The sequence below is a fragment of the Ornithorhynchus anatinus genome, chromosome 21 (genome assembly GCF_004115215.2).
Source record: "Ornithorhynchus anatinus isolate Pmale09 chromosome 21, mOrnAna1.pri.v4, whole genome shotgun sequence".
NCBI classification, from domain to species: Eukaryota; Metazoa; Chordata; class Mammalia; order Monotremata; family Ornithorhynchidae; genus Ornithorhynchus; species Ornithorhynchus anatinus.
Window position 1 is genome coordinate 3,306,335 of NC_041748.1, and position 19,226 is coordinate 3,325,560.

Consider the following 19,226-nt stretch of genomic DNA (forward strand, 5'->3'; position numbering starts at 1 on the left):
CTCCCAAGCCCGGGCTCTTTCCACTGAGCCACGCTGTGGTAGCAGTTTGGGACGGAGAGGAAAGGGCAGATTTTAACAACGTCGTGAAGGTCGAACAGACCCGCAACCCAAAAATGTGGGTTAAATGAGAGTTTCCTGATTATAATAATAATAATAATGTTGGTATTTGTTAAGTGCTTACTATGTGCAGAGCACTGTTCTAAGCGCTGGGGTAGACACAGGGGAATCAGGTTGTCCCACGTGGGGCTCACAGTCTTAATCCCCATTTTACAGATGAGGGAACTGAGGCCCAGGGAAGTGAAGTGACTTGCCCAAAGTCACACAGCTGACAAGTGGCCGAGCCGGGATTCGAACCCATGACCTCTGACTCCAAAGCCCGTGCTCTTTCCACTGAGCCATGCTGCTTCTCCTATTATTTTCCAATTATCTTATGGCCACCACAGCACTTAGATTCAATGGTATTTATTGAGTGCTATGTGCAGAGCACTGTACTAAGCACTTGGGAGAGTACAATACAACAGGCAGAAACATTCCCTGCCCTTAAGAGACGTATAGTCTAAAAAAAAATAAAAATAAATTGTGGTATTTGCTAAGCGCTTACTATGTGCAAAGCACTGTTCTAAGCGCTGGGGGATACAAGGTGATCAGGTTATCCCATGTGGGGCTCACAGTTTTTTTAATCCCCATTTGACAGAGGAGGTAACTGAGGCGCAGAGAAGCCAAATGACTTGCCCAAGGTCACACAGCTGACTAGCGGCGGAGCCGGGATTAGAACCCGTGACCTCGGACTCCCAAGCCCGCGCTCTTTCCTCTGAGCCACGCTGCTTCTCTAATTCTGCACACAGTAAGTGCTCAATAAATACGACTGAATGAATCACTAGCTCCTGTAAGCAATGACATCCTGGTTCAATCAGGCCAGTATTCTTTCTCTGCAAATAGAAGCGGAATGCTTGGGGGCAACCATGTGATAGCCGCCTCCTTTACTTCCACGCTCACAGTTATGAATGCACCATCATGGTCTAGTGGATAGAACACAGGCCTGGGAGTCAGAAGGACCTGGGTTCTACTCTTGGCCCCTCTGTGAGTCTGCTGTGTGACCTTGGACAAGTCACTTCACTTCTCTGGGCTTCAGTTCCCTCACCTGTAAAATGGGGATAAAGACAGGGAGCCCCATGTGGGACAGGGACTATGTCAACCCAATGTACTCGTATTCTCCCCATCGCTTACTATAGTGCCTGGCCCATAGTAAGAGCCTATCAAATAGCTTAATTATTATTATTAACTTTCTCAATTAACCACCATGAATATCTTATCCATGAGTTCATGCAAACCTGATATACATCCCAAGATATCCTCTGCCTGAACTATTTCCCAGGCTAACGAACACCAGATGTTTACCATCTCCTAAGTGAAGAAATGAGAAGCAACGTAGTCTAGTGGAGAGAGCACAGGGTTCCAAACCCAGCTCCACAACTTGTCTGCTGTGTGACCTTGGGGCAAGGCACTTCACTCCTCTGGGCCTCAGTTACCTCATCTGTAAAATGGGGATTAAGACTGTGAGCCCCAAGTGGGATATGAACTGTGTCCAACCCCAGCGCCTGTACAGTGTAAGCACATAGTGAGGGCTTAAATATCTTAAAAATGAAGTGCTTCCTTTGGTTGGTTTTGAATCAGCCAGCTTTGAGTTTCCCCTCATAGTCTCACGGGATTTGGTTAGCAATTCTGTGATTGCCTTGTCCCCATGCTTTCCAATCCTGTCTGCTCTCTGACCTCATCTTTCCGGATGCAAGCATCCTAATATTTTTAGCTTTTGTCCCCCAGTCGTATTGTCTGTCCTTCCCTGCATTTTCTCCAGCTCGCAATTTTCCACACAGCACCCGTCTTCTACCTACTTCACATCCGGGTATCTATTCCAGGATGCCTCTCCTCCTCAAGAGAAGCAGCATGGCTTAGTGGAAAGAGGACGGGCTTGGGAGACAGAGGTTGTGGGTTCTAATCCCGTCTCCACCACTTGTCAGCTGTGTCACTTTGGGGAAGTCACTTAACTTCTCTGTGCCTCAGTTACTTCATCTGTAAAATGGGGATCATGACTGTGAGTCCCACGTGGGACAACCTGATAACTTTGTATCTATCCCAGCGCTTAGAACAGTGCTTGGCACATAGTAAGCGCTTAACAAATACCATTAAAAAAAAAGTCCCTCTTCTCCCCTTTGCCCAGCTTCCATTCACAGATAAAAGACAGAAAGCCTCTGCATCCATCCATTCAATCATATTTACTGAGCACGTACTGTGCAAAAAGCACTGTACTAAGTATAAAACAACAACAGACAGACACATTCCCTGCCCACATCGAGCTCACAGTCTAGAGGGGAAGACAGACATTAATATACATAAATACGACTGAAAGACTGAAAGGAGATGAAAAATGACACATGGCCCTTTGCAATCCTGATATGAGGAGAACAGGAATGATCCTTTGGATGGGTAGAAGAGACTTCCTGATTTCCAACCAGGATGACCGAATGTTCTTCCAGACACTAGAACTCCAGGTAGGGTTTCAAAACAGCCTAAAGTCGGGGTGTCTGATCACCACATGATTAATATCACTTCCCAAAGCAGGCCACACGCGGGACACCACAGCTATACCTTGCTGACCTAATCCTTCGACGGGGAAATCATCTCTGCGCCCCCCCCCCCCGCCACCAGCCCAACTCTGAGTTTAAAAATGAGACAGACTCCTGAGGTCTTCTCCAACTAAGTCCTCATTTTCTCTACTCCCTCTCCCTTCCGCACTGCCCTTGCACTTCGATTTGTGCCCTTTATCTCCCCTACCCTCAGCACTTACGTACATATTCATAATTTAATTATTTATATTAATGTCTGTCTCCCCCTCTAAGCTGTAAACTTCTTGAGGGCAGGGAATACGTCTACCAACTCTGCTATATGATACTGTAGAAGCAGCATGGCGTAATGGATAGAGCAGGGGCCTGGGAGTCAGAAGGTCATGGGTTCTAATCCTGGCTCTATTGCTTGCCTGCTGCGTGACCTTGGTCAAGCCACTTCACTTCCCTATGCCTCAGTTATCACACCTGTAAAAACAAGATAGCTCATGGAGCAGGAACTGTAAGCAACCCAATTTGCTTGTAACCTCCCCAACACTTAATATAGTGCCCGGCATGTAGTAAGTGCTTAAATACCATAATTATTATTATTTTACTCCCCTAAGAACTTAGTTCAGTGTTCTGCTCCCAGTAAGTGTTTGATAAATACCATTGATTGATTAAGCCTGCAGTCTTCTATGGATGCGGGGAAAATTGGGGTCTTGGATCCTTTTTTTTTTTTTTTTTTTTTACTTGTCAAGAATTTATTATGTGCCAAGCACTGTACTAAGTGCTAGGGTAGATACAAGTTAACCAGGTTGGACACAGTCCCTGAACCTCATGGGCTCAGCCCCACTGTACAGATAAGGGAACTGAGGCTCAGAGAGTTTCCCAAGGTGACCCAGCAGACAAATGGCGGAGTTGGGATTAGAACCCAGGTCCTTCTAACTCCCTGGCCTGTGCTTTATCCACTAGGTCACTTTGCTTCTCTGCTACTCCACGCTTCTCTGCTGTTCCTTGGGGTGAGCCGTTGCTGGAATTTCCAGCCTCTGGAGAGTCAGTGAACTCCTTCCGCTCTCTTTGCTGATTCTGGGACCGTCGTTGATATTTTTGGGTTTTGGCTGATATAGCAGAATAACTGCTAAACCTGAACAGATGTTCAGACGATCTATGTGCTATCTGCCTAATGAGATCAACGTGATACTCTGTAAATGATCTCATGAGCTCAATTCCTGTGGAAGAGCAGGAGAGCGGTAAGTCTTAGAGCAGGGAGCCTTCAAATGAAGTTTAAAGGGTGAAAATTCTGCTTTTCAGGTAGATTCTGCCCAATCAAAAAAAAAAAATGCAAATACATAAACGTTTAGGCTACTAAAAAGAGAGAAATCAACTGTGACTGGTATATAGGGGAAAGAGATATAGCCACTTTCTTGAGTAGCGTAAACATAGAAGACAAACTATGTATGTTTGAGGGTAAACTAGCATCTTGGCAGAGAACAGGGCTCAGTTTTCTGAAGGAAGCACCTTTTCCCTCCCTTGTTATTTTCCTTAGTAATCCCTCTCCCATTCCATTACCCTGCAGTCAGGAATGATGGCAGATGTGGGTAGGTCCAGACAGAGCAGAAACCCACAGAAACAAGGAATTTGCCATTATCTACAAGTAGAGCTGGCTGCTATTTAGATGTCTGCTTCCCCGCAGACTCTGTAGGAAAATCCCCACCCGAAAAGATTCTTCATCCAGCACACTTCAGGCCTCGAGAAGCAGCATGGCCTTGTGGGAAGAGCACGGTCCTGGGAGTCAGAGGATCTGGGTTCCAATTCCAGTTCTACCACTTGCCTGCTGTGTCAACTTAGGGAAGACAGTTCCCTTCTCTGGGCCTCAGTGCTCTCAAATGTAAAATGGGGATTCAATACCCATTCTCCCTCCTACTTAGACTGTGAGCTTGACATGTGCAGACCAGGCCTGGATGATGCAGGGCATAAGAAAGCCCTGATTGGTCAGGTCATGGGACTGTTGAGGTTGAGAATAAGCCCCAACAAAACAGTCATCATAAAACTTCTCGCCATAACAACTCACAATCCCCTCACTTCAGGGAGCTTCCCATTCCTTACATATTCAGAGCATCCCATACGCTGAGGCAGAAAAAGAAGCTTCGGTCCATCTACCCTCTTTCCAAGAGCCACACGTACCTTGGTCCAACCCGGAAACTTGAGGTAGGTGTCCTGAGGTAAGTCTGGGATTCCGCTGGGAATGGACAACTGCCCAACGTAGAAAGTGGGGACCCCCAGGTCGGCCGACCGGCTCCTGGCCGTCTTCACTCCCGCACCACCGTGGGCGAGGTCCCCCTGTACGGCCTCGTCGATGCCAAGAGGGAAGACCATCCAGTCTGTGAGGACGTCCTGGCCGAGGGTTAGGTTGGACACCAGACCCTAAGGAGGAGAAGGAGCAGAACAGTCTGGTGAACAAGGGAGAAGACCAGCCCCGGGGCCCCATTCTGGGGATGTCACCTCACTTGTAAGGGACGAACACTTGGGTGGGGAAGATCCTCTCCCCACACTGGCCAGGAAAGTCAGGGATTTCCATCTTTGCAGCTTAACAGCTCTCAGCCCAAGGAAACTTCAGGGTTCATTCAAAGGAGCTACCAAGAGAGAAAGTGCAGTGAGAAGCAGTGTGGCCTTGTAGAAAGAGCACAGGCCTGGGAGTCTGAGCAGCTAGTTTTAATTTTGGCTCGGACACTTGCCTGCTATGTGATCTGCTCTGTGCTTCAGCTACCTCATCGGTAAGGCCATAAGCTAGCCATGGTCACAGAACGTGTCTACCAACTCTGTTATATTGTATTCTCCCAAGGGCTTAGGAAAGTGCTATGCAAGCAGTAAGCGCTCAATAAATTTGATTAATTAAAATGGGGATTAAATTTTACTTCCTCCAACTTAGACTGTGACCAACACAATTAACTTGCATCCACCCCAGTACTTAGTAGAGTGCGTGGCACAGAGGAAATGCTTAACAAAGTACCAATATCATCCATCATCATGGGGAAAGGAACTCCCCAGGACAAAAGATGGAGGAGTCCTGCTCCAATGCATTCGTCACCACTGTCACAGAAACTGTAAGATCCATCCTCTAGACTGTAACCTCACTGTGGTCCAGTAACATGTCTGTTATATTGTACTCTTCCAAGAGCTTACTACAATGCTCTGCACAAGCACTCAAATACAATAGAATGAGAGGTAATACTAATAACAACAATTGTGATATTTGTTAAACGCTTACTATGTGCCAGACACTGTGCTAAGTGCTGGGTAGATATAAGCTAATCAGGTGGGATACAGTCCCTGTCCCATATGGGGCTCGCAGTCTTAATCCTGATTTTACAGATGAGGTAACTTAGGCACAGAGAAGTGACTTGCCCAAGGACACCCAGCAGACAAATGGCGGAGCCCGGACTAGAACCCGGAACCTTCTGACACCCAGGCCCGAGATCTATCTGCTAGGCCACGCTGCTTCTCGTTGGCACGATCAACCCGCTGCCGTTACCGCCAAGTAAAGGCTCAGGCCAACGTTATGTTTCAGGTGCAGAGTAAGAAATGGCTTCTGCAACCACAAAGGACCAGTTTCCTCCCACAATTAGAGTCAACCTGAAAACCAAGTAGGCATCTTGCACTCACTTCTCGACTTCCCCGCCAACACCTGAACAAATAAGGAGACAGCTGCCTCACTCTCCAACCCAAAGCAGGCCAAGGTGTAACGGTGAGTCTGCGAACAGCGGGAGGAGAGGGTAGACCACAGGCAGGGCACCCTTCTGCCTTCTGTTCCAATGCCAGGGCCGGGACTGGAAACTAGAAATGGGCCTGAAAGATCGTTTGCTTTGCTGAGCAAAGCAGCGGGGATGGGGAAGGAAATGAAAGTGCCCCAAACGGCAGATAGTGGGGCTGGGAACTTTAGAGTGACTGAACTAAGGGCCTGCAGTTGAGCTAATTATGGTACTTGTTAAGCACTTACTAGGTGCCAAGAACAGTTCTATGTGCTGGGGTAGACAAGTTGATCAGGTTGGACAGACTCAAACTAGGATGGCCCATCTAAATTCTGACTCCTGGGCGTCCAACTCAAATTATGCTAGCTTGTAGAAATTCCCAGAGACACCGCAGTGTCTAGGGGATAAAGGTGTAATTTTAAGAAGGGATTAAGTACCAGGGGCGATGGGTAGATCGGGATGCAGGGCATTTTATCGTTGGGGTAGAATAGGGAGAGGTGTAAGTTTATTTGTAAAAAGAAGCTTGAAGAAAAAGGATTACCTAATCAAGCAATGATATTTACTGAGCACCTATTCTGTGCCCAGCACTGTACTAGGCACTAGAGAGAGTTCAACAGAGTTCATAGGCACAATCTCTGCCCTCAAGGGGTTTATTTGACAAATATACCAAAGACACTGAAATAGTGGTTGGGGCTGCCCAGAAGCTTAGATCACTCCTAGACTGTCAGCTCAATTGTAGGCAGGGACTGTCTCTACCAACTCTCTTGTATTGTACTCTCCCAAATGCTTAGTACAGTGCTCTGCACACAGGAAGCGCTCAATAAATACCAAGGATCTACTGATTGATTGAGGCCACTGCTGGCTCTTTTCTGCACGATGATGGTCAAAGGGTCTCCGGGCAGCCCTATCGCTGATCTTAGAGGAGCAGCTTGGCCTTTGGGAAAGAATACGGGCGTGGGAATTCGGGGACCTGCATTCTAATCCGGACTCCAGCACTTGTCTGCTGGGTGACCTTAGGCGAGTCGCTTCACTTCTCCGGGCCTCAGTTTCATCATCTGCAAAATGGGGATTCAGTTCCCGTTCTCCCTCCCACTTAGATTGTGAGCCCCATGAAGAACCTGATTATCCTGCATTGACTCCAGTGCTTAGTACTGTGCTTGGCACACAGTAAGCGCTTAAATGCCTCAATCGTTACCGACCAATGTCACTAACCAGAATGGCAAACCATCCTGGTTTCTGGGCCTCGGTTACAACAACGGGAGCCAGTGGGCTTGGTTAAGGTTCGACTTCTCTCCTTTCATTTTTTTACAGTATTTTTAGATTATTTTTTATAGTATTTGTTAAGCGCTTACTATGTGCCAGAGACTGTTCTAATACTGGTTTGCACAAGCTAAATTGGACATAGTCCATGTCCCTCATGGGGCTCACAGTCTATCCCCATTTTACAGATGAGGGAATTGAGGCACAGAGAAGTTCATTCATTCATGAACTTTAGAACATTGGAACATCGGCAACAGATAGAGACAATCCCTACCAAACAATGGGCTCACATTCTAGAAGGGGGAGGCAGACAACAAAACAAAACAGAAAGACAGGCATCATTAGCATCAAAAGAGATAAACAGAATTAAAGATATATATATCATTAATAAAATAAATAGAATAATAAATATGTACATACATACAAAAGTGCTATGGGGCAGGGAAGGAGGGTAGACTTGCCCAAAGTCACACAGCAGAGAAGAGGCAGAGTCGGGATTAGGACCCACATCCTTCTGATTCCCAGGCCCAGGCTCTAGCCACTAGGCCATGCTGCTTCTCAGTGTTATCAGGCATCATTCCTCCTCCGGAAAGACTCATCGTCACCACCATTGCTGCTGAGTATGCAGCCCTGTACTAGTTGCTTTAATCCCACAACTGCATTTCAGAGAGCCCAACATATTCCCAGACTACTAAAGGTTTCCCCAGGAAAGCCAAACCAATTTTTACATGCCACTGGTTAGGTTGGAAGAAATCTACTGGAAAAATCTGTTGGGGTCTTTTTTTTTGGTTTTTAATTCATTCAAAATTGCATCCTACCAACCTACTGACCCAAGACTTCAGGGCAGAGGACCTGATCAATGGTAATTACTGAGCACAGAGCTCCGTACTAGGCTCTTGGGAGACTACAAAACAACAGATTTGGCAGATATGACCTGTGACCCCAAGAAGCTTACCCTTTAGAGGACAAATCTGTGGAATGGCCTTATAAATTACTAAAACTAAGATCTGAATTTTAAATGGCCTCAGAACCAGGAGTGGTGTGTGTCTACTGTATACCTGTTATACACTAGCAAGAAACTGGAGTCCATGAAAAGAAAAAAAAAATCACTGAATCTCACCTCTACCATTTCCTGTTTCCATCTAAGCCAGAATACAGCTCCAAAGTACTGCTTGCTTTACTAGCCAGAAATCAGGGAGTGTACAAAGTAAAGAATCTCTCCAATCAAAGACATTTTGTTTTCACATTAACTAGAAACTGTAGAATTTATCCTCTGGGTTGCCTCCATTTCCCCCCTCCTATCTTAAATAACACACACTGAACTTCTCACTAGCTGTAATTAAGTTGTAGCTCACACAACATTTAAAGTATCAGAATTGTACCGATACATGGTTCCCCCTAACCTGGAACTCCCTCCCTCTCCACAGACACAAGCCCACTGCTCTCCCCACCTTCAAAGCATTATTAAGGTCACACCTCCTCCAAAAGGCCCTCCCCGATTAAGCCCTCGGTTCCTTGGTTTCCTCTCCCTTCTGTATCTTCGATGCATTTGGATCTCTGCCCTCTGGCCATTGGGTACGTGGTCCACCTTCAACCCCACAGCACTTATATACATATCTATAAATTATACATCATAATTTCTAGATAATCCCACTCTAGACTGTACGCTCATTGTCAGCAGAGGACATCTCCCGTCTCTTGCACTCTCCCAAATAAATACCACTGATGGGAACGATGAAGATGGTGGCTGACAGTCTCCTCAACAAAAGCTGCAATTGGGAGGCAAAACGCAAGTTTATTTGCTGCATTTGCGGATTCAGAGAGACCCAGTCCCTAGTGGGAGACACTGGACAGTGCTTTGCACACAGTAAGCACTCAATAAATATGATTGAATGAATAAACCTCAGAACTCAGATGATCTTAAAGTTTCCAGGACTTAGAGGTCAGTACTTCAGTTTACCTTAAAGTCATTGTTATATCTCCCAAAGTTCACTCGCCCCATGTTTTCTACCAGAAGGTCCAAATTAGCGCCAGCTTTCCCAGTTACATTTATAGTAATCGACTTGTCTCTCTCAAGGATTCCTTGCAAGACCTGTAAATGCAGGGACAAACAAGAAATGACTCATTACCAAAAAAAATTTAAATTAAATAAAAAGAAGCTCCAAAGGGAAAAATCATCTGATTAAAGATTGCTGACACGAAAGAGGCCTGGGTTTTCCCTGTCTTTGTGTTTGACCCTGCTTCTGGGGAAAGACGGTATGACCTGGTAGGAACATTCAAGTAGATGGGTAAATTTAGCTGGGCCTCTACATCGATAATATGGAATCCTCAGGTCACACCTGTTAACTTCAGAGAAAAACAAATAGAACAGGGTTGGGGGGGGTGAGAAACGCCCAAAGTATCAGAAAGGCCAGCACATGGGAAAGAAAATGAAGAGAGGCCAAAAACTGAGAAGGGTGTGAACTATCCAATTCAAAGTTGTCAAGAAATCAGGCCTCTGGATTCCTCACAGATTCTCTGCAGGTTTCGGTGAGGTGCTTCAGTAATTCAAAGAAGTGAAAAATATGTTTCCTCAAAAAGTGTGGCACAATTGAAACTCAAACCCCATGACTCATTCTGTTCCCCAAAACAATAACATTTCCTCACAGCGCGGAACAAATTTTCAATGCAAAATTTTAAAGAATTTCCTTTACGCTGAAAATACGCTGTGCTGCATTCTAACCCAAAGATCGGGCTTTCAAACTGAAATATTTTTGAATGCCGATTTCCAAAGAAATGGTTCTAGTGAGACATACGCCAAGGGAATTCTCATCCTCCTGTCAGTGTCACTCCATTCAGTCACCAAGACCAACATCCAGAGCTACACTGTTAAAGGTCTCAGGAGCCCAGAACTGCTAGGAGTCTCCTTACTAAATAATACCAAATCATAATGCTTGTGGTTTGTACCATTACAAAACTCCTATTCAAATGAAACCACGTGGTGTAGTGGATACAGAACAGGCCCGGGAGTCAGAAGCACCTGGGTTCTAATCCCAGTTCTGCCACATGTCTGGTGTGTGACCTTGAGCAAGTCACTTCACTTCTCTGAGCCTCCGTTCCCTCATCTATAAAATGGGGAATAAGAACGGGAGTCCAACGTGGGGGCATGGATTGTGTCCAATTGATCTTGTATCTATCCCAGCGCTTAGTACAGTGCCTGCCGTGTGCTTAACATACAGCATTTGGGAGGAAAAAAAAGAAAAAAGTGTAAAGTCATAAAGAGACTTGGGACCAAAAATCAGGATGGGATTTTATTCTTTACATTGGCAACTGGACTTTATTTCAGAGAAATCTATGCCTAGAAGTTTAGACCATGCAGTAGCATACACTCTTTAGTTTTTCCCAGACAATCAGAGGTTCCAGTCAAAGCAATTGGAAGTATTTCAGTATTTCAATGGCGGGGTGGGGTGGGGGGAGGAGTGGAGGCACAGAGAGAGAAAGGTCATAGTTGATAATGCTGACAAAACGCTTAAAAAGTGCTTTGGAACTCTTGTCCTTTTTAAAATTCCCCAAAGGTCAACTTTCTCATGAGAGAAACAGATCCTCTGATCAGCAGTGGGTAAAACTGAAGAACTTACTTGTCACTGAAGTTGCAGACTTTGATGGAAACATATTAAATGGAGTCACTGCTGCAATGTCATAAATAAAATCCCTCCAGCCCTTCCCTCTACACTGTAAACCGTTATGGGCAGGGAACGTGTTTGTTAATTCTCTTGTGCTCTCCCAAGCACTTAGTACAACGTTCTGCAAATAGTTAGCGATCAATAAATACCACTGATCGACTGATTCTAGCTCCTTGAATAAGGACTACCAAGTATTGTCCTAAAGGTACCGGATAATACCACTGATAGATAGATTGATTAAAAAGAACGCTTTAAGATTAGCTGGAGACTACTTACCAAGAAAAGAATATTGCTAAATTTGCAATCCTTTTCATTTACATAGGAAAGAAGTGAATCACTTAAGAAAGTTCAAAGCAACCCTTCTCTGAACTAAAGAAAATCTTGCTACTCTTTACTGGGAAAGAAAATGGAAACGCCAAAAGTCTCAAATTGATGTATCAGATTAGTAAATTCTTTTAAAAGAAAGAAAATAATTATTTCGAGTGTCCTGCACTATTTTAAATGAGTTTTCTAGCTACTCCACTTCAAACCCCAACTTAAACCACTACTATAATAAATGAAAATTATTCACATGTTCCAGCTAAAATTTCTTAAAAAAAAATCTACCGGCATGATGTTTTTTCACACTTACAACCACCAGGAAGGTCAGGCCATAGGTCTTACAAGCCACTGATGTTTAACTTTCCACAACTCAATACCACTGATTTGCGTAGCCCAAGAGAGAAAGAAAAAACACTCTTCTCCTAATGTCAACACAAGAGGTGTAAAAATCTTTACAGGTCAAGGATCTAGCTCTTTCTTACCCCTTCCACAGTCACGTAAGCTCGGTCATGGACTCCATTGAAGGGGGAAGAAAGCGGCACCTGTTCACAGTTTCTAGGCAATGTGGTTCGATATAGTACAAATCCAAAATACTAGAGGAAGAGAAGGAGGAAAATCTCAGTTAGAACACAAACTGCAAAAGTATCAGATCTGCTGGGGTAGAAAACGATGATTGCTTAAAAACTCAGTAAGAGGTGCCATGCTTATTAATGGTCAACTTTTTTTTGTTTGAAAGTGAATTATGAAGTGAGGGTAATTATGAAATGTACTAACTAGCGCTTAGTACAGTAACTGGCACATAGTAAGCACATAAAAACAATTATAAATAAAATTCATTCATTCAATAGTATTTATTGAGCACTTACTATGCAGAGCGCTGTACTAAGCGCTTGGAATGTACAATTCGGCAACAGTTGGAGACAATCCCTGCCCAATAACGAGCTCACAGTCTAAACAGGGGAGACAGACAGCAAAGCAAAACAGAACAAAACCAAACAAGACAACATCATCACGATAAATAGAATCATGGAGAAAAACACCTCATTAACAAAATAAATAGGGGAATGAATAATATATACAAATAAGCACAGTGCTGAGAGGAGGGGAAGGGGGAAGAGCAGAGGGCGGGAAGGGGAGGGAGGGGAGGAGGAGCAGAGGGAAAGGGGGTTCTCAGTCTAGGAAGGCCTCTTGGAGGAGGTGAGCTCTCCGTAGGGCTTTGAAGAGGGGAAGAGAGTGAGTTTGGTGGAGGTGAGGAGGGAGGGCATTCCAGGACAACGGCAGGCCTGGGCCAAGGGTCGACGGCAGGACAGGCGCGAACGGGGTACCGTGAGGAGGTGAGTGGCAGAGGAGCAGAGTGTTCCGGGAGGGCAGTAGAAAGAGAGAAGGGAGGTGAGATAGGAGGGGGCAAAGTGATGGAGAGCTTTGAAGCCAAGAGTGAGTCGGTGACCTCCCTATAGACCGTGAGCTTGCTGTGGGCAGGAACGTGTCTGTCTGTTGTTATACTCTCCCAAGTGCTTAGTACAGTGGTTGATAGGCAACCACTGGAGATCTTGAGGAGGGGAGTGACATGCCCAGAGCGTTTCTGTAGGAAGATGATCCGGGCAGCGGAATGAAGAACAGACTGGAGCGGGGAGAGACAGGAGGAAGGGAGGTCAGAGAGGAGGCTGACACAATGATCCAGTCAGGATATTATGAGAGCTTGTACCAGCACAGTAGCAGTTTGGATGGAGAGGGAAGGGTGGATCTTGGCGATATTGTGAATGTGAGACCCGCAGGCGTTGGTGACGGACTGGATGTGTGGAGTGAATGAAAGAGTAGAGTCAAGGATGACACCAAGGTTGCGGGCCTGTGAAATGGGAAGGATGGTAGTGCCGCCCACAGTGACGGGGAAGTCAGGGAGAGGACAGGGTTTGGGAGGGAAGATAAGGAGCTCAGTTTTAGATCTGAGCTCAGTTTTAGACATGAGCTCAGTTTTAGAAACAAGGATACTTCATAACTCTGCTGACAGTATTGGTATTGTTGTTCCTAATGAAACCAGCAGAAAACCAGGAACCAGAGTGGAAATAGACACTAGACAAATTTAACAGAAACCTTGAAATGGGGCTCGGTTACATAAACTTCTTGATCTACTAAAATGCACACTCCTTAAGGACAGGGATTGTGTTTATTTGCTCTATTGTACTCTCCCAAGTGCTAACTACACGGTACTCTGCAATCAATCCGTGGCATTTGAGCTCTTACTCTGTGCACAACACTGTTTTAAGCACTTTGGGAGAGTGCAGTACAAAAGAGTTGGTAGGCAACATCCCTGCCCTCAAGAAACTAGCAATCTAGTGGGATGGGGAGTAAATGCTCAATAATAATAATATTTGTTAAGCACTTCTATGCCAAGCACAGCGGGAGATACGCGACAATCAGATCAGAAACATTTCCTGTCCCACATGGGGCTAACGGTCCAAGTGTGAGGGAGGACAGGTATCGTCAATCAATAAATATGATTGATACCTTCTAGGTGGGAGCCCTGGGCCCACTGTGGACTGTTCTGAGCCCAATCCAGGGGTCCAAAGGACCAGGAGCTGGCCAAACCCAAAAACATCTTAAAAAGATTCACCCATTCAATGCAGTTCCAGCTAACATTAGCTCAGTGCCCAACAGGGGATCGGTCCACATTCTACATGCACATACACCCCCTCCCCCCCCACCAGAGTCTCTCTTTCTTTGGGAAAATTCTTTCCAACAGGAACACCTGCATTGGGTAGAGTGAGCCTTAATGTATGGAAAATATAGTAGCTCTGAGCCATCCCCCCCTCTAGTCTGCTCTAAACCCTCCTGAGAAGTTTAAGGATTGCCACAGTGGAACTAAAGAGAGCCGGAAGATGCTTTTAAAAAAAAAAACACAAAAAAAGAAAGGAAACCTCCCAAGACTGAACACCACCACCCCCTCCCATGTGGCCCCAAACCTCTCCTCCTCACACACCTTTCCTGTTGCTATTTTCTTTCTTTTACTTGGTGCTAGCAGTGTCCATGTAAAAACACCTAACCAAATTTTTTTTTTTCAAGAATGGGATTAGAGATAGATGAGTCCTTGTCTCATTGTGGGCTAGAAACATGTCTTGGTATGTTATACCCTCCCAAGCCAACAGCTCAGTACTCTGCACACAGTAAGTGCTCAAGAAATACAACTGACTGCCTGACCGCCTAGAAGGGGAAGCCCCTTAACTGCTTGTGGTGAAGCGAAAAGGAACCGACTGCTTAAAGTACAAGTGTTTGAACCCTGTCAAGAACCATTTACACTAGCTGGGGATCTGCACTGTAGTAAAACTCCATGCCTCAGATTTCGGGATTCAGGGCCCATCTCCATCTGGAAAGAGGAAGGCGCTATTTCCACCATGCTTTCTGCTTTTCTGGAACCGGAATTCTGCTTTCCCAGAATGGGATTACATGGTATCTATCGTGTCACCTCTATTAAAAGGACTTTCAAAACTGAAGGATCAGGATGCCTTAAATCAATGCCTCCTCCTCCTATACTCCCTCCAAATCTGGGTGGGCTCGGGCAGTCCCAGGTGCCCCATGTTTACGAATGGTTCGAGTTGGGGGAGGGTCTCCTGCCTGGTGGCTGAAGCCCTCCTGCTGCTCATGGACTGTGAGCTCACTTGTGCTCAGTGACCTTCTTGGCACGTTTAGTCCCTGTCGGTGACCTCCCTATAGACCGTGAGCTTGCTGTGGGCAGGAACGTGTCTGTCTGTTGTTATACTCTCCCAAGTGCTTAGTACAGTAAGTGCTTAATCAATATGATTGAATTAAAGGGGGCTCCTTCATGATCCCTCCCGCCAGGAGGGTAAGTGGTCCCAATTGCCCTCAAATATTGCATTTGGGGGACTCTGCTCAAGAGGGCCAGAAGACGCTCACGAGAGGGGGACCAGATCATCATTTTAGAAACCCACGAGATCCTTCTCCGTCCCCAGTGTGTCCTTCTCCCATGTAGGACAGGGACTGGAATCCTATCGGATTATCTTGTATCCACCCTAGCATTCAGTACAGTGCGTGGTATAGAGTAAGCGCTTAATACCACAATTACTAATATTACGATTGACCACTTACCGCTATGAAGTAATATGGCCTAGTGAAAAAAGCACAGGATAGGGAGACAGAGGGGCTGGATTCTTCTAATCTCAGCTCTGCCACTTGTCTGTCGTGTGACCTTAGGCAAGTCATTTCACTTCTAAGCTCATGGTGGGCAGGGAATGTGTGTTATATTGTACTCTCCCAAGTGCTTAGTACAGTGTTCTGTACACAGTAAGCATTAAATAAATACAATTGATTGACCCCCTGTACCTTAGTTCCCTCATCTACAAAATGGAAATTCATTCATTCATTCAATAGTATTTATTGAGCGTTTACTATGTGCAGAGCACTGTACTAAGCACTTGGAATGTATAATTCGGCAACAGATAGAGACAATCCCTGCCCAATGACGGGCTCATATTCAATACCTGATCCCTGCTTCTACTTGGACTGTGAGCTCCATATGGAACCTGATTATCTTATGTCTACCCCCAGCACTTAGGGCAGTGCTTAGCACATAGTACGTGCTTAGTGAATACCACAGTTATTATTTCAGTACCTAGCATTTCCAGGCTTCCTATGGAGGAATCTACCATGGGATGGAATTTTGGTAAGGAAGAGATCCATATCAACCAGGCCTGCAACAATGACTCGGAAAGATCAGCGGAAAGACACTGAAAAATTCTGGAGGAGCAGAATCCAGATAAAAGGGCTTTCCTTGGAACCCGGCTAAACATCCCCTGGGGCTCAGAATTAGCTAAAGCCAAGGAATTCTTTCTAAATCCCCTGAGACTGCCACTCTCCACTGGGTAGTCCTTCGGACAGAATTAAGTAAGATGGCGACAGGGTTCGTGGATTCCCCCAGGCTCCAGATGCTGGAGAGTCTAGACTGTTAACTCATTATGGTGTGGAAGAATAATTTCCAGTGGCTTATTTCCCCTCAAGATCCAGGCCCGTTTTGTTCGCCAAGTGATAAAATACTGCTGATATGCAAGGCCAGGGGTCCTAACTTGCTAAGAGGGGTAGCTTCATCGTGTCTTCAGGTGATATACTACTCTTCCTGAAGATAGGAGGAGGGTACAAAGGGAAGAGGATATGTGATGTGCTTGTCTTGAGTAGCAGGGCTCAGCAGTACTTGGGTTTCTTGTTATGAGGCATTCAAGCAGGCCCAGTGGTAGTTAAGCAGGCCTAGAGCTGAAACAACTCAGGGCGGGGAAGCAGAGAGAGAGACAGAGACAGAGAGACAGAGAGAGAGACAGAGAGAGAAAGAGAGACGAGGCTAATGCAAGGCTTTCATCATTGTGCTCCCATAATGGGCAAGAAACGTGTCTGCTAATTCTGCCATACGGCACTCTCCCAAATGCTTAGTACGGTGCTCTGCACCTAGAAAGCACTCAAAAAACCCTATTGATTGATTGGAGATCATTCCCCTCATCTCATGTCCTTAAGAATAACGACAATAATAAGAATTGTGGTGCTTTTTAAGCACTGACTCTGTGCCAGGCACTGTTCTAAGCGCTAGAGTATATACAAGATAATTAGGTTGGACACGGTCCCTGTCCCCCATAGGGCTCACAGTCTTAATCCCCATTTCACAGACGAGGGAACTGAGGCCCAGAGAAGCCAAGTAACTTGCCCAAGTCACACAGCAGACAAGTGGCAGAACAGGGATTAGAACCCAGGTCCTTCTGACACCTAGGCCTTTGCACTGTCTCCTAGGCCACCCGCATGCTGGACCAAATTTGCTCCCGAATTTGGGCAAAAGGAAACGTGCGTGACAGAGACAAGATTCTATTTCCTGCTGAATTCCAGCTAGGGTTCAGCATTTCACACTTTAGTATTTAATCACTTGCTTTCAATTTGAATAAGTAAATCCTTCTGGAAGGGAAAGCCCCATGCAATTTGCACAAGCTCAAAGACCTCTTCCAGATCTATGCCCTGCACACCCTGCAGCCTACAGGGTGAGTTTGGAGTTGAAATGAGCATTTTCCATAAAGTCTCCCGTGTGAGACTTAAAAATTAAAAAGATGAAAACAGAAAAATGAATCAGGAAGTATTTTTTCTGAAACAACAACAACAAAAAAACCCATCTAAAGGCTGTAATTAAATGTTACGTGGCTAACCCAACAGGTTCCCACTTTAAATTTCCAAGTTTAGTAAACATTCAACAAGCCAAAAATCAAAATGTTCCAAAGGCCTACCTGTTTCACTTGGACAAATGTCAAGGGATACTTGCTTTTCACTGGCCCAGGAGGACAAAGAACTTCAAGAAGCTCCACCACTGTGTTTAACTGAAAAGAAACCAAGAGATTTCTATTTAGTGCCTACAAAAGAAACTCTTAAATATCTCACCTGATGGAGAAGAAACACACAGAGGTTTCTCTTTTGCAGGGGTCTGGACATATTAGTAGTAAGCATACATCAAAAACAAAAAAAAACCCTCAACCACAAAACTGTACGATTCATGAAAATGCTTATGTGGCTACCGGTTTAACTCCCATCTCTGCTCTCATAAAATAAACAACAATAATCTTGCAAGAATCTGCCAATTTAGCAGGGAAGGCTTAGCCTTAAATAGTCCCAGGACCGTGAAGGAATGAATTTTTAATGGTGCTTTCATTTTAGAGGAGCGGCAGAAAGAGCACGTGCCTGAAGTCACAGGACGAGGGTTCTAATCCTGCCTCCGTCTTGCCTGCGGGGTGTCCTTGGACAAGTCACTTAACTTCTCTGTAACTCAGTTTCCTTATCCTTAAAATGGGGATTCTACCCCTATTTTCCCACTTAGACTGTGAACCACATATGTGACAGGGACCGTGACTAACTTGATTACTACATATCTACCCCAGAGCTTAGACGAGTGCTTGATATATAGTAAGCACTAAATGCCACAATTATTATTAGTAGTATTTCCTTCACCAAAATTATTATTCATCTTGGGTGAGAGGGCAAGTCCCGTCTCCTCTGATTCAGGCTCCCATGTACCGTTCACAGTTATTTTGCTAACTTAGGAGTTTTAAGAAAGTTATTTCAGTTCAGAATTACAGTTCCCCAAAATACAAGGAACATGGCTATCTTCTCCTTTATGCAATATAAAACTACTGATTCCGCAGGAAAATTGTGTCAGCACACGGCCTCTAGCATTCAATAACACAGAGGTAGCCCCGGACTCACGCCACAAAGAAAAAAGCAATCTGTTCAAAAATCGGGGGTTTTTTGGTGGGGGGGAGGGAGGTGAAGAGGGTTAAATCAATGATTCAGATCAGTTTCAGAAGCCACAGACCTTCTAGAATAACATCCATGTCCTGATACGTGCTTCGACATGGAAAATACTGCACATGTTCAAGGCATTCAGAACTCGGTGGCAGCCAGGGCTAGAAAGGTTATGCAATTATAGCATAATTGGTCTTTTGGCGAAGAAAAAAAGAAAAAGTTCGCCAAGGTACTAATTTAAGATTTTGTGATTCTTGTCTAGGTTTCCAATTAGAAGCATTTTTTTTCTATTATCACCTGATTTCTTGTGGGTGATATGGGTGGGAGTTTGGTAGCTGCTTCAGGTTTTTTTCCCC

The 19,226-nt window shown here is 45.1% G+C and overlaps 1 protein-coding gene and 1 long non-coding RNA gene across 3 annotated transcripts in view; one reads left to right on the forward strand and one right to left on the reverse strand.

Annotated features, from left to right (window-relative positions):
• Positions 1-19,226, reverse strand: part of GLB1 (galactosidase beta 1) — an 82,198-nt gene that overhangs the window by 13,615 nt on the left and 49,357 nt on the right. The window contains exons 12-15 of one of the 2 annotated variants that reach the window (XM_029049526.2): positions 17,862-17,951; positions 12,078-12,188; positions 9,573-9,704; positions 4,788-5,027 (exon numbers count right to left, since the gene is read on the reverse strand). In XM_029049526.2, the coding sequence (XP_028905359.1) occupies positions 4,788-5,027; positions 9,573-9,704; positions 12,078-12,188; positions 17,862-17,951 (573 nt within the window). The remainder of the gene's footprint in view (positions 1-4,787; positions 5,028-9,572; positions 9,705-12,077; positions 12,189-17,861; positions 17,952-19,226) is intronic. The other variant, XM_029049527.2, reaches the window with a different exon arrangement.
• LOC114806161 lies at positions 6,059-11,846 on the forward strand. The gene is made up of 2 exons (XR_003754238.1): positions 6,059-6,348; positions 11,597-11,846. It is a non-coding gene; the product is annotated as an uncharacterized LOC114806161 (long non-coding RNA).